The 13,883-nt window shown below is 44.4% G+C and overlaps 1 protein-coding gene across 3 annotated transcripts in view; it reads right to left on the minus strand.

The window, feature by feature from the left end:
• Window positions 1-1,583: 1,583 nt before the first annotated feature.
• Window positions 1,584-13,883, minus strand: part of LOC115103150 (ephrin type-B receptor 1-like) — a 383,081-nt gene continuing 370,781 nt past the window's right edge. For 2 of the 3 annotated variants that reach the window (XR_010460228.1, XR_010460227.1), the window contains exons 13-17: window positions 11,616-11,765; window positions 9,045-9,238; window positions 8,602-8,757; window positions 5,671-7,311; window positions 1,584-1,866 (exon numbers count right to left, since the gene is read on the minus strand). Coding sequence is in view for 1 of the 3 variants with exons in the window: in XM_065005794.1 (XP_064861866.1) it covers window positions 7,197-7,311; window positions 8,602-8,757; window positions 9,045-9,238; window positions 11,616-11,765 (615 nt within the window). In the remaining 2 variants the exon portion in view is untranslated. Of the gene's footprint in view, window positions 1,867-1,886; window positions 7,312-8,601; window positions 8,758-9,044; window positions 9,239-11,615; window positions 11,766-13,883 lie in introns of those variants that run through there. The other variant, XM_065005794.1, reaches the window with a different exon arrangement.

The raw sequence follows: 13,883 nt of genomic DNA on the forward strand, positions 1-13,883 counted from the left end.
TTCTTATTTACAATGACGGCCTACTTGTAAAGCCCCCCATGTCCAAAACCTCCCACAACCCGGATGACGCTGGGCCAATTGTGCGCCACCCTATAGGACTCCCGATCACGGCCGTTTGTGATACAGCCCGGGATCGAACCTTAGTGCCTTAGACTTGGGAGGTCCATATTCCTACTATGCAAATATGCAAGTAACACCTTCTGTATCCTTTGCATGTGACAAATTAACATAGATTTTATTTGATTAAGTGTTTTTACCAGAGACGGTAATGTGAAGAACAACATGACCTGCAACAAAGTCAGATTAGGATAAAGGCCAAGAACTAGAAAAAGTGTATTTTTACCTGGAGATTTTCCTTATTGTAGGCTACTACTTTCACCACATTTAGTATTTACGTTTGTGGTTGTTTGGTACACGTCTCACTCGGTTTAGCACATGGCGTCACATGTGAATCGTTAAGAGATGGTTGTGGCTAACTAAGGCTCAAGAGGGTATGAATGATGCTGAATAGGTGTAGACAAAGAAGAGCTCTCCAGTAGGTATACCAAAACATTCAAAGGTCATTTTCTCGAAAGTGGGTTTCAAGTTTATTAACTTTCCAAACAGAATTAATCTCCCATTGTTCCTCAACTGCAGTGTATCATGTACAATTTTATAGCTCTGAGTCTCTACTTTTATGCAGCATTTACTGTGAATGTGGTCTCCGTGAAAGTGGGAACATTGCCTTTAAAACGTGCACTGTGGACAACGTGTGATCAGATTGAATCCATGCCTTAATGTCTTCAGGTTCACTGTTGTGACAGTTTAGAACCAAAGTAGAAAGTGGCTTGTATGTTGTGTTAGCTGGCACAACCCTCTTCAAGTTGTATAGAACAAAATCCATTGCCAATACACTTTGGAAATAAATGATTGATTCAATGCCTCGTCATGTAACAGGTCGCTTTTACACCCCCTTTCAATTGATTTCTCCCTTCCCTGGCAAAATCATCGCACTTCTCTCTCTACCAATAACGAACAGGATGTTATCAATCAATTACCAACTAATATGAAGGAGCATGGCAGTGAGTGTTGTCCCCATGCCTTATGAGTCACTTCATTAACCAGCACATTCTTCTGTGTAGGAGCAGGCTTCAGTCTGCCAACACACACTACAGTGTGAGTGTGAGTAGGGAGAGCGGGAGAGGCTCATTTCAGCTAGTTTGTCTCAATATTGTCATTTGTCTTGGCAACGCTCAGTGTTGATTTCTTAGGAAGTTTCTGTGGATTTGGAGTGATGTCTCGTTTATTAGCGACTTGATGGCTTTTTACAGTGGTGCAGTGATGACAGGTGTGTGTGTGTGTGTGTGTGGGCGAGTGACAGGAGTGACAAGAGCTGCATATTTCGCCCCCAATATAATCGAAAAGCATTATTCACAAAAGGATTATCCTTCAGCTTCTCAGCCTCATGCATTTCAGTGACAGCATGGCTCTGTTGTGTTATTGAATAATAACTTTGAACTATTTTGCTCTGTTCTCACAATAGAAAAAACTAATAACCATAATTGTTCACAGAGTCTGGGACTGCCGGTGATTTACTTGTTTTCCAAGGCGTTTATTGAGTGCATTTTTAGTACAATAGTTCTCAGAAAGTTACAGTTTACAAACTCGGACAAATACTCGTCACAATATACAAGTGGTAGCTATACAGAGAGAGACACAAAGGAAATCAAACACACACGAACAAATGTGGTTCCTTCGTCTTGTGTGTACAGTCAAGTGAGGTCATCTTCCCTGTCGTGCTGTCCTCATCCTTATTGGCTGTCCTGAGCAATGCTGGGCCTGCTGTGTGTGTGTGTGTGTGTGTCTGTGTGTGTGTGTGTCCATCATCTGAAATAAGAACACAGAGATAGAGGAATTAGCTCATCTTTAAATTAAACCATTCAACACTTTCCAAAACATGAACTAGCCTCGACATGTCTGCAACAGCAATCATCAGAAAGAATGGACACACTAAAATCTTATACCAAAGTATAAACTGGGTGGTTCGAGCCCTGAATGCTGATTGGTTGAAAGCCTTGTGTATACCTTGTGTATGACAAAACATTTACTTTACTGCTCTAATTAAGTTGGTAACCAGTTTATAATAGCAATAGGGCACCTCGGGCAATACGGCCCAGGGGGTGTGGTATATTGCCAATATACAACGGCTAAGGGCTGTATCCAGGCACTCCGCGTTGTGTCGTGCTTAAGAACAGCCCTTAGCTGTGGTATATTGACCATATACCACACCCCCTAGGCCATATTACTTAAGTAATCCACACAACAGTCCTTTTACATTTATGAATATATATATGAAGTAAATCAGGCACATATTTTGTAAGAGGAGCAGATGGGACAATGACAGCAAATTCTGAAATGGCTTTTATGGAGAGAGCACTGATTGCTTTTTCATGTCACAATATTGAAGTGGAATGCTATTAGAGTCAGCATTTTACTAAGACAAACATTAGCAAATGGAAAAAGGAGAAAAATGGGAATTACAGACTGCACTGTCATCTCATTCACACAGACATGTTGCATGGCAAATACTTGAGACGTGGTTGATTGGAAGCGTAGCTAATTGATTGAAATGAGATCCTTGCATTGAGTAAATATACATCATTAATCAGAAGAATGAATGGTTATGTGTAGCATTCTCCGGGCTTGTGTGAATGATGTTTGTAGTGGCTTCCTTTCGTCTTTACCATAGCCACTGCCCAAGCCTGAAGCGGGGTTGTTTGGTACGCATACAGTCCACACTCAAGTTTTCCAAACGGCCAAACATTCAATGACATCCAGGGATATGGTGCAACAAAAATGTTTATTCTTCTTATATCTAACAAGTAAATTATTCTCCAATCAACTTAAAGCATAGAATAATTGATATGGAAAATACATATTATGACCTGTCTGTATGGTCAAAAAACTATACCGCTCCCGCATCTAGCAAGGACTCCCCCTCCCGAAGGCCCAACTTCCTGCCTTTATCCTTACACACTTACTACAATACAATGAATAGGCAAGAGGGGGGGCCAAAAACTGAGTTACACTAACAACAAATTAATATATCTCAATCAGGTAAATATAAATCATAAAGGTACGTACCTAATATTTCATAATTTACATTCATATTTAATATATTTACACAAATGTACATGGAGCTCCATATGTTCGGTCTTTTATACAAATATGTCCAAATCGGCTCTAACAATGTTGAAAGTCATCTGAACTGCTAGGTGTCAACCTAACGATCTTAACGTATAGATTGTCACACAGGGTTTATTGAAACAACTCAGGTGGTCTTAGGTCTATATTATGGGCTGCACTACAACAATTATATATATACAGGATATATTATATATCCAATATACTTTGCTTTAAAGAATAGTGCTACTGTTTTATAGTCTGCCAACTTCCTCTCTTCTCTCGTTTTCCCTCACAGACACACACTGTCAGGTCCTGACCCACTCTCCCTTCATCAAGAGCTGTGGTGGAGAATCTGTGAGGGAGCCAATAGTGTGTTGTGTGTGTGTTTATGAGTGTGTCTGTGTGTGTGCATCTATGCCTGTATCAGTCTGTGTGCGTGTGTGCGTGTGTGCACATGTATGCCTGGACCCAGCTCCATCCGTCTCTTTCCCTGTGGCTGATCAGACCCCTGCCAGACTTTGAGGCCCCAGCAGGTGGCCTGGTCCCATGTCTGCCTTGTGCACTGGAGCAGTGATCCAGATAGAGGTCATTTCTCATTCCTAGCTCAAGGCAGCTAGGCCTGGCGATACCCAGACGTAAACCCACACCCAGACCTAGGCCCGAGACAGGTTCGTTACACCCCGGATAAATGAGCTGGAGCATGGCCAAGACGAAGATCAAGTGAGGGGTGGAGAGATGAGACAGAGGGGAGAAGGAAAGGGTAAAGGGGTTGAGGATACTTAATAACCTGCTAATGGGCTGCCATCGATTTCTAATTTCAGATGACACGGTGGGTACCTCAGTCTTAGTCATGGATCCACACTCCTCTTAAAATAATAGCCCAACGCTGTCCGAGGCTGGTTAGTGGTAACAGCAGGCTAGGATATCTGTGTTTGGGGAAGCAGTAGTTTGTCATTACACGACACCTAAGGATGCTGTTACAATGGATTGATACAATGATGTTAAGGTGTTTTGTGTTACAACTTTATACTTGGGCCTAATCTGTAGATAATCAACTGCCTTTCCCCTCTGCTGTCACTGAAATCAACAGGGTTCTCAGACAAATGCACTGTAATTATTATGGCTATATGTGATTCATAAGTCATAATTCACTGCTACTGATTACAGCTGTATCTTTAACAGCGGTGAGTAGTTACTTTCCCATTGAATTCCTGCTTTATAGAAGTGGATATTCCTGTGGATCAGCGTCTTCATTTGGCTCCTTTATTTGATTGGTAATAAAACAAGTTTTCACTTTGGCCGAGTCACATTCATCAGAGCAGTTCAACCTACCATGAATCAGCAGGTTCCTACACCTTGATGTCAGCCATAGTTGAGATCCAGTGTGATTCGTTTAAGACCATCTTTGAGACTACACTACACCAATCACAGCCTGCTAGCATAGACAAGAGCTGGGCTAGTAGTATAATCAACCCTATCTACACGTCAGACCCCGTCACGTCAGCTTCACCTCCTAGACCACCATCTAAAACATACTCAAAAGAATACTCTCTCTCAAACGCCAACCAGAAAGCATTCATGTCATCAGTAGTCTCCATCTTAAGAATAGACCTCTCCCACCAATTACAATAGTGTGCTCCACATATAGACATTGGTGCAAATCCTAACAACCAGTGAAAATTTGACTTAAGTGGAAGTTTTCACCCCATTATGGACACATAAATGAATAGTGGACAAAGTATGTGGAATGTAACTTACCTATACTCACAATGAACTTTGATTTCAGTGTACTATATTAATAGCTATAAAGCTTAACCACTTAAGGTAACAGGTGTGTGGTGGACTAATGTATGAGCAGAACTCCTTGGAGGCGCTACATCCTCTCCTCCTAACACCGAGGCTATCCATATGGTGACACTGTAGTGGTCTGGAGAGATAAGTCAGTGGCTCAGCTCTAGCTGGCCATGGGGGAGTGTTTGTGTGTGTGTGTGTGTGTGTGTGTGTGTGTGTGTGCCTCTGTAAGCTGTTTAAGTCTGTGTGTTCATCAGGCATCTGTTGGCAAAGCCAGGCCCAGATGTTCGTTCACACACACACACACACACACACACACACACACACACACACACACACACACACACACACACACACACACACACACACACACACACACACACACACACACACACACACACACAAGGAAAACTCTCCAATCTGAGATGTCTTGATTAGCTTATCAGCTATTCATAAAATGTCTGAATATGAAGTAAATGACCATTCTTCAGCCAGAATGCCTAGAGAATGTCAAGGAAAATGAAGGCCATGTTTTAAATGCCAATGATATGTAGTTATAATGAAATCCTGAACTTGACCCCAGCAACTCCATGATCATCTTTTAGATTCTTTATTTACCGTTACCGTTACTGTTTCCAAATACTCCACATTTGTGAGGATGTATGATATTCATTGCCAGTGCAGTTACTATGAGGATGGATAGGAGATACATACCATAGACATTTGGCCAGATGCGACGAGACACTCTCCACTCTCCTTCCCATTCTGGACGGTTCCAATCACTCCAACACAAACAACAAAGAAATGAAGAAGAACCAACATCATCTGTACATTAAGTGCTCATCAGCAAGACACTCACATTTAACATGGGCTCTCCAGAGAATGGACGTTTTGGTCACCTTTTTTTATCCCTACAGTTGTTTTATACACATCTACAGAAACAGTCATTTGTACATGGTCCTTTGTACATTTATTTCCAGGTCAAAGTTATTTCAGGATTGTAACCCCTCAGCATTATATGTGTCCATCTCCATTACAATTCAGTGCACAAAAACGTCATCTTTGCCAAAAATGCAAGCAGAGAGAGTCTTGCACATACATATTCATACACATCACCTTCAATATGAAGATTTATTCTGAAGATATATTCGTATTGAGTTAGAGATATACATATTTGTATATATTGTCAGAATCTGGGCGAGGCCGTTTCACTAGTCCTTTGGCAAGGCCATCAGCCCAGACATCCACAGGTAGTGTTAAGGTGAAAACATGGACGAGAGATCTGAGTTCCCTGTTTTTATGGTTAAAAAACAAAACAAGATATCAACAAATGTCTCAACAAGCTCTCCTTTCCCGCCGGTTCAACTGTTGACCTTGAGGAGATCTCCAAGATGTCAAAAGTTTGGAATGAAGAAAAAATACAATTTGAGAAATGGTCAAACCAAATCAACCATACACCACTGTATGCCTCTGTATCCTTTTCCGTATGTGTGTATAATGACAATGTATGGTGGATTTGAATTGCTTTCTTCCTACGCGCATTTCATACCGCTGCTCCTAGCCAGGCCAAGCATCCTCACTAGTCTTTGAAGAAGGCCTGGGTTCAAATGACATAACAGAGACCTTCTGATGACATGAACTTCCTGTTCAAAATGGCGTCCACTTGGTCCTCCTCTCCAGTCTACCATCATCCAGTAAAGATATACATCTGATAGTCCCAGACTCCATCACCTTGTCATTCTGTGGTGGTCTGGGGTTAGATTACAGTACAATACGATCATATTCTATATACCATGTGCTCCAGATGTGAAATTACACAGACCTACACACTGATGATAATCTATGGATGATAGTATAGTCCATGGCCACAGATTAAGATGTGACAAAAGTATCTGAACCCATGAAACTCTGGGATAGTTCAGACTAGGATGATAATCTGTCAACTCCAGACTCCAGGACTGTAGAACTCACAGACTAAGATTAGAAAAAACATTCTCTGAACCCACTGAACTCTGGATCATAACTCATTATAACTCAGATTAGTGGAAGGTGATATTGAGTTAGTATTGGTCTGGACCCTGGTCTACTGCTATTATGATGTTCCATTAGATGAGGATGATAGTCTCAACCCTGGCGCGTCCCGACGGGTTGGGGGTCATTCGGTGAGGGGTGTAGTCCTTCCTGCTGTAGTCCCTGCCTGCCTGAATGCTGCCCGACCCGTGGCACGGCGCCCCCTCCAGTCATGCCATGGTGGTGGGCGACTGGCACTGGCTCATCTGGACCCGCATGGAGGCAACGTTACTCAGGATCTTCTTCTGGTGGCCCGCCAGGGTCACACCTATCCTGAGGAGGTCTCTGGAAAGAGGGAGAGGGGGAGAGCGGAAGGGGGTGGGGGGAGGGAGAGGGGGAGAGCAGAAGGGGGTGGGGAGGAGAGAGAGAGAGAGAGAGAGAGAGAGAGAGAGAGAGAGAGAGAGAGAGAGAGAGAGAGAGAGAGGAAGCAAAAGCAAGACAGGACATATGTCAATACTAAAATGTGTATTAAGTATTGTATCTGCAATACCTCAACTATGTGCACTGAAGAAGCAAGTACATAAACATACATTAATTTGGTGTCTAATACATTTACACAGATAACCAAAGCCCCAAGTCATGTCAGGACTGTTAGCCACTGGCCTGGCTGTGAAGAAGAAAACAACAAGCCCAATGTGTCTGCCTCTCAGTGATCTGGCCTTTGCTCTCTTTGATGATTAAAATCATGATGCTACATTTCAGAAACAACATTATGAAGCCAGAAAGATGCTACAAAACATCAAATGCACAGAAAGCGGTGTTTCTTACGGCCAATATTTGGACAGGATTATGATCGATTTTAGATGATATGTGCGTGTGTACATGAATGCTTGCTCACGAGTGTTTCTGTGTGTGTCTGTGTGTGTGTGTGTGTGTGTGTGTGTGTGTGTGCGTGTGTGCGTGTGTGTGTGTGTGTGTGTGTGCGTGTGTGTGTGTGTGTGTGTGTGTGTGTGTGTGTGTGTGTGCGTGTGCGTGTGTGTGTGTGTGTGTGTGTGTGTGCGTGTGTGCGTGCATGCGTGTGTGAGCCTGTTACAAAATACCTGTATTTTGTCATGTATTTAATTATAATATGTGTATTTTGTGTCATAAAATAGAAAAACCATTTGCGAAAAGCCCGAACAGCAACAACATGCTCAGTAAAGGTTACAGAAACATGTGACTTGCTGTGACTGTGACATGTTGTTGTTTATCTACCTTAATGGAGCAAGTCACTCTGGATGTGAAAATGAACATACCAAAATGAACTGCAAAGCACAATGGGTATTATTATTGGCCTTGTTTCGGGGCGGAGCTCATGCGAATAATACTTAGGATGCTTAGTTAATTTAGCAGACGCTCTTATCACACCATAGTGCTATCAGACTTCTGATACCAAAAAATGTATGTAAAATTATTTTGTATTTTGAAAATACAAATTACGGCTCTCGAAAGTATCTTGCTACAAAATACATTGGCGCATAGTTTAGCCAAGTGTAATACCAATTACAAAATACTCAGAAGTAATTGAAATACATATTTCAAATACATGTGACCCGAAATAATGCCCATCTCTGCATGTGTGTGTGTGTGACTCACTCAGAGGTAATCTGTGCTACCAGTTGCAGGGAGGTGAAGCCAGAGTTGAGAAAGTTGTCTCTGTACTGGGTCATCTTGATGGCTCCCAGCCACTCTCCCACTGAACTGAAGGTGTTGAAGTCTGGGATAGAACGGTCCAACAGGGGCTGGGAAGGCCTGAAGGAGGAGAAGAGGAGAAAGGGAGAGGACGAGAGAGAAAGAGGAGGAGAGAGTGAGAGGAGGAGAAAGGGAGAGGAGGAGTACGTAAGGTAAGTAAGGGAGAGAGAGGGAGGGAGAGAGAGGGAGAGAGAGATAGAAAGAGGAGAAAGATGCTTTAATGATGCAGAGTGGAGGTATAGGCATTCATGTTTAAGGAAGTTTGAGTGTGCCTGGGTTGAGTATGTGTGTGTGTGTGTGGGGGGGTGGGGTGTAGCCTACATATATTTTTCTATGTGTGTACTCACACTGCAGGGATGCTGGCCACTTGTTTGAGACTGGCTGGGTTGCGGATCATCTTGTCCAGGGTGTTGACGATGTCAGTGAAGCGTGGCCGGGCGTTGCGGTCCTTCTGCCAGCAGTCCAGCATGAGTTGGTGCAGGGCCGAGGGGCAGTCCATGGGAGGGGGTAGCCGGTAGTCCTGCTCTATGGCATTGATCACCTGGGGACAGAGAGGGGGGCAGAGGGTATTGTGGAGAAGGCAGAAGGTAGTCAGTAAGGGTCATGTCAGACAGGACTATTGTGGAGAAGGCAGAAGGTAGTCAGTAAGGGTCATGTTAGACAGGACTATTGTGGAGAAGGCAGAAGGTAGTCAGTAAGGGTCATGTTAGACAGGACTATTGTGGAGAAGGCAGAAGGTAGTCAGTGGAAGGTGGTCATTTGAGGTTCATGCATGTTCCTGTTGTCTTTTTTTTGTAAAAAACTCATTGTAATTTGTATACATTACATTGATACCTGTATATGTTTTATATGTAATAAAACATATTTGAATCCAGAAGTTCATGCTAGACAGGGGTCTAAATACAGCTGCTCAGAGTGACAAGGTAGGTGGACCATTGCCAGACAGTACCGTAGAGAAGGCCAATTAGGAAGACATCCGAGGGAAGTCACTAGACTCCAGTTCATGATTACAGGAGATCAATAATGTGAAGTAAATCAGAGAATTGTAGGAAAAGCGGAGATATATAGAAGCCTTTCTGTTTCCCTTCTATTTTCCCTCTTCCTCTAGACCCCTTTGCTAAATCACTGTAACACCAGGCCCTAGTTTCTCTGTTTCATTGAGTGGTTAGTGAGCAATTCACTTAGCGTCAATCTCTCTCTCTCCCTCTATCTTTCTGCTTCTCTCTCCCCCTCTCTCTCACCGATTAATCTACAGACAGCACTCAGGCTGAGGTGCCCTTCCTACTTGACACTAGCAAATCACACGTCTGCATAAAAGGATGAAGAGGACCTATACTCCGACACTGTGGGAAAGTGTCTTGGGAATGGGCTGAGTGCATATAATTAATGTGGTGAAATGCAGGTACTTGACACTTGTTCCGTAGAAACTGCAAAGGCTATGAAGGCCTGATGGTAGATAAGTAGTGCTGTGCTGTAGCTATGCTGCACATGGCCTTATACAAGGACAAAAAGGGTTTCGATAGAAAGACAAACGCTCGGTCCCTCTCTAAATCGTAGCATGTTCATATGGTGTACCATATGACGGATTGTTACCCCTTAAAGGTTGAATCAGGGAAAAGTCAGGAAAAGTCAACACCGATAGAGATTCTCATTTCATCAGAAATGAGACGACACTCAATAGGTGCCCATGCTACCACGGCAATTCAGCAGAATCTTGACAAATGGTGCATAAGTGTATGTGAGTGCATTTACATGCATGTGAGTGTGTGTGTGTGTGTGTGTGTGTGTGTGTGTGTGTGTGTGCACTTATCATAGGTGTGTAAGTGGGCATGTGTATGTGCACACATACTTGTGTATTTTGTGTTTGTCAGTGCATCATGTGTGCATTAGCCTGTGTGCCTGTGTGTGTTTTGTGTTTGCGAGTTGGCATGTGTGTTATTAGTGTACACAGATGTGTGTGTGTTCTGCCTGAAGAGAACAGCAGGCCATGCTGTGAGCAATGCCAGGCCTCCTCCATGTGTGTGTCCCACCAGTCGCTGCCGGCATGCTGCTGGCCCAGAGAGGGAACATCTGCTGGCTTGGCCAGGCCTGGTGAACCAGGCTCCAGAGAGACCCGTTGGACGGATGGGGATATGGAGCTCATTGGTGTGTGTGTGTTGGGGGTGTTTGTGAGTGTGAGCATGTGTGATAGATCTCATTGTGTGAGATTCGGGGAACGTAGCAAAAAGAAGGACAGAGGAGGTAACGTGCATGTGTGATAGATCTCATTGTGTGAGATTCGGGGAACGTAGCAAAAAGAAGGACAGAGGAGGTAACGTGCATGTGTGATAGATCTCATTGTGTGAGATTCGGGAACGTAGCAAAAAGAAGGACAGAGGAGGTAACGTGCATGTGTGATAGATCTCATTGTGTGAGATTCGGGGAACGTAGCAAAAAGAAGGACAGAGGAGGTAACGTGCATGTGTGATAGATCTCATTGTGTGAGATTCGGGGAACGTAGCAAAAAGAAGGACAGAGGAGGTAACGTGCATGTGTGATAGATCTCATTGTGTGAGATTCGGGGAACGTAGCAAAAAGAAGGACAGAGGAGGTAACGTGCATGTGTGATATTCTGCCTTTGTGAGAATCTGCTCATTGTCAAGGACATTTCCAGTGGGAATCCTCTAGTCTATCTGAGTTGTTATGTCTGAGAAGGTTCCATTTTATGACACAACATAAACAAATAGAAGGGTCATCTGAATATTCATTCACTGCCTCTGCTTTGGGGTCTTAGCCCGGTTACTGTAAAATCACTTTTGTGACTACTGCTTATGTAAAGAGGGCTTCATGAATTAATTTGATTGGAATTTTGAATTCTATGAATATTTCTATACACCTTAGAACAACATTTAAAAGTTCAACATGACAATAATACTCACATCCTGATTAGACATGTCCCAGTAGGGTCTCTCTCCGAATGACATCACCTCCCACATGACGATGCCGTAGCTCCACACGTCACTGGCTGAGGTGAACTTCCTGTAGGCGATGGCCTCTGGAGCCGTCCACCTCACCGGGATCTTACCCCCCTGAGAGGGAGAGAGAGAGGGGAGGAATAGAGGGTGAGGGAGAGGGAGAGAGAGGGGGTGAGGGAGGTGGGAGCGAGAGAGAGAGAGGGGAGGGGAGGAATAGAGGGGAAGGGAGGGGGAGAGAGAGGGGGTGAGGGAGGGGGAGCGAGAGAGAGAGAGGGGAGGAATAGAGGGTGAGGGAGGGGGAGAGAAAGGGGGTGAGGGAGGGGGAGCGAGAGAGAGAGAGAGAGAGGGGGGGATGGGAGAGGGAGAGTGAGAGAAGAGGGAGAGGGGCAGAGAGGGAGAACGACATGATTAGTCCAATTAAAACCCTTCGAACCAAAAGACAACTACAATCTCTCTATCCCTCCACTCCTCCTTCCCTTCATCCCCTATCGATCCAGCAACAGGGAACGTCTGTTCCTCCTCACACATCGAACCACAGCACATCTCTCCCGGTGCCCATGAGTTTGAATAAAAGGGGTTTGGTCGGGGTTTGAGAGCGCCTGTCGAGCGTGTCTGTTTGTAATTGGCCTACCTGGGCCTGCAGCGAGCCATGCATGGTACTGATTGAAATTGACGGGTGGCTTGTTTAAGATTTCCTCTACACACACACCTGTTTGTAGGCCCCTTGGCGGTTTCCATTGTATCCGGCCAGGCCAGCTTAATAATGCCAATTAGTTCAACCTGTGCATGTGTAGATAAGCCGGGCTTGAAAGGAGAGACGGGAGAGCGAGACAAGGCCCACCCTGCTCTCCTGGCTTTCTCCCTCAGTCCCACCGGGACTTTGACCAGGAGATGTATTGTGTGTGTATGTGTGTACATGCGTGTGTGTGTGTGCATGGATGTGCAAGATTGTGTGTGTGTGTGTGTGTGTGTGTGTGTGTGTGTGTGTAGAGGTCCAAAGGACTCAGACTGAGCTCATTAAGGCCCAGCTCAGAGCGTTTGACCTCTGTGAGCTCCTAACCCTGAACATGATGTTAACCTCTGACCTCAGTGGAGGCAGAGCAGGGAGGCAGGAGGGGGGTGTGTGAGTGGAAGTGTGGTTTTGTAATTCGTTGAGAAAAAGAAGACTGATGGATATCTATCTAAGCTCTGATGACCGTTTTCTCAGATCCCAGGGTTCTTCTTCCAGTAACTAATGCCTCTCATCTGATTCCAGGCACCAGAAGGCTCTATCTTTTACCTCCGTTCTGTCAAAAGGCTATAGAAAAACACATGAATACAAGATCAACTGCACCAATGAAAAGAAACCCAGCTCCCTCCATCTAATCTCTAACTTTGCTAGACCCATGCTTCAAAGAGACTATTTCGACTTGGACACACGCCAGTTGAAAAGAACAGTAAGAAATATAAATACACTGTCTCTTCCAAGTTCCTCTATCTGACCTCTAACCTCAACGCCTTGTATTAGAGCCTCTCCATATCAATCACATGTCAATCAAATGTATTTATACAGCCCTTTATAGATAAGCAGCTGTCACAAAGTGCTTCAAAGTAACCTACAACTCAGAAGAGCAAGCAATGCAGAAGCACGATGGCTAGGAAGACCTTCTTACCCCCCCCCCCCCCCCCCCACGTCGCCTTGCACCGCTCCTCGCAGACAGGCTAAGCTAATAACATTTTCACGGCTGCCGCGTTCGTGAGGCAGCTATGCAGATCGTCAGTAATTACCTCTGTGGGCGAGCTAGTTGCTAGCGCTCCGGCCCTGCCAAGACAACACTTTAATAACACAAAGCGCTGCTGAACAGAACAGACCGGGCGGGCTGGAAAACAGACAGAGGAAGAAGACAAATATAGAATAAAAAGCAGCATTAGATTTTTATTTATTAACTTAGGAGGAGAAAATACTATGAATACCCCAGGGAGGGAGAGAGAAAGAGAGGGAGAGAGCATGCGTGTGTCTGAGACAGCCAATAGCATTTCACTCACAAGGCAGGCAGTACAAGCCAGTGAGAAAGGAACATGCTGTTCTATGTGGTGGCCTGGAGTCTTAGAGAGCACCCACAGAGACATGCCTTCATGTAAAACAACCGCTCTAAGCTGAACCGCATATCAACCTCCAGCCAAGCTCCATCAATCTCTTCAGCTAGCTGCTCATCCCATGAAGAATATTCAGATCTTAATGTCAACATGAGA

The sequence above is a fragment of the Oncorhynchus nerka genome, linkage group LG20 (assembly GCF_034236695.1).
Source record: "Oncorhynchus nerka isolate Pitt River linkage group LG20, Oner_Uvic_2.0, whole genome shotgun sequence".
NCBI classification, from domain to species: Eukaryota; Metazoa; Chordata; class Actinopteri; order Salmoniformes; family Salmonidae; genus Oncorhynchus; species Oncorhynchus nerka.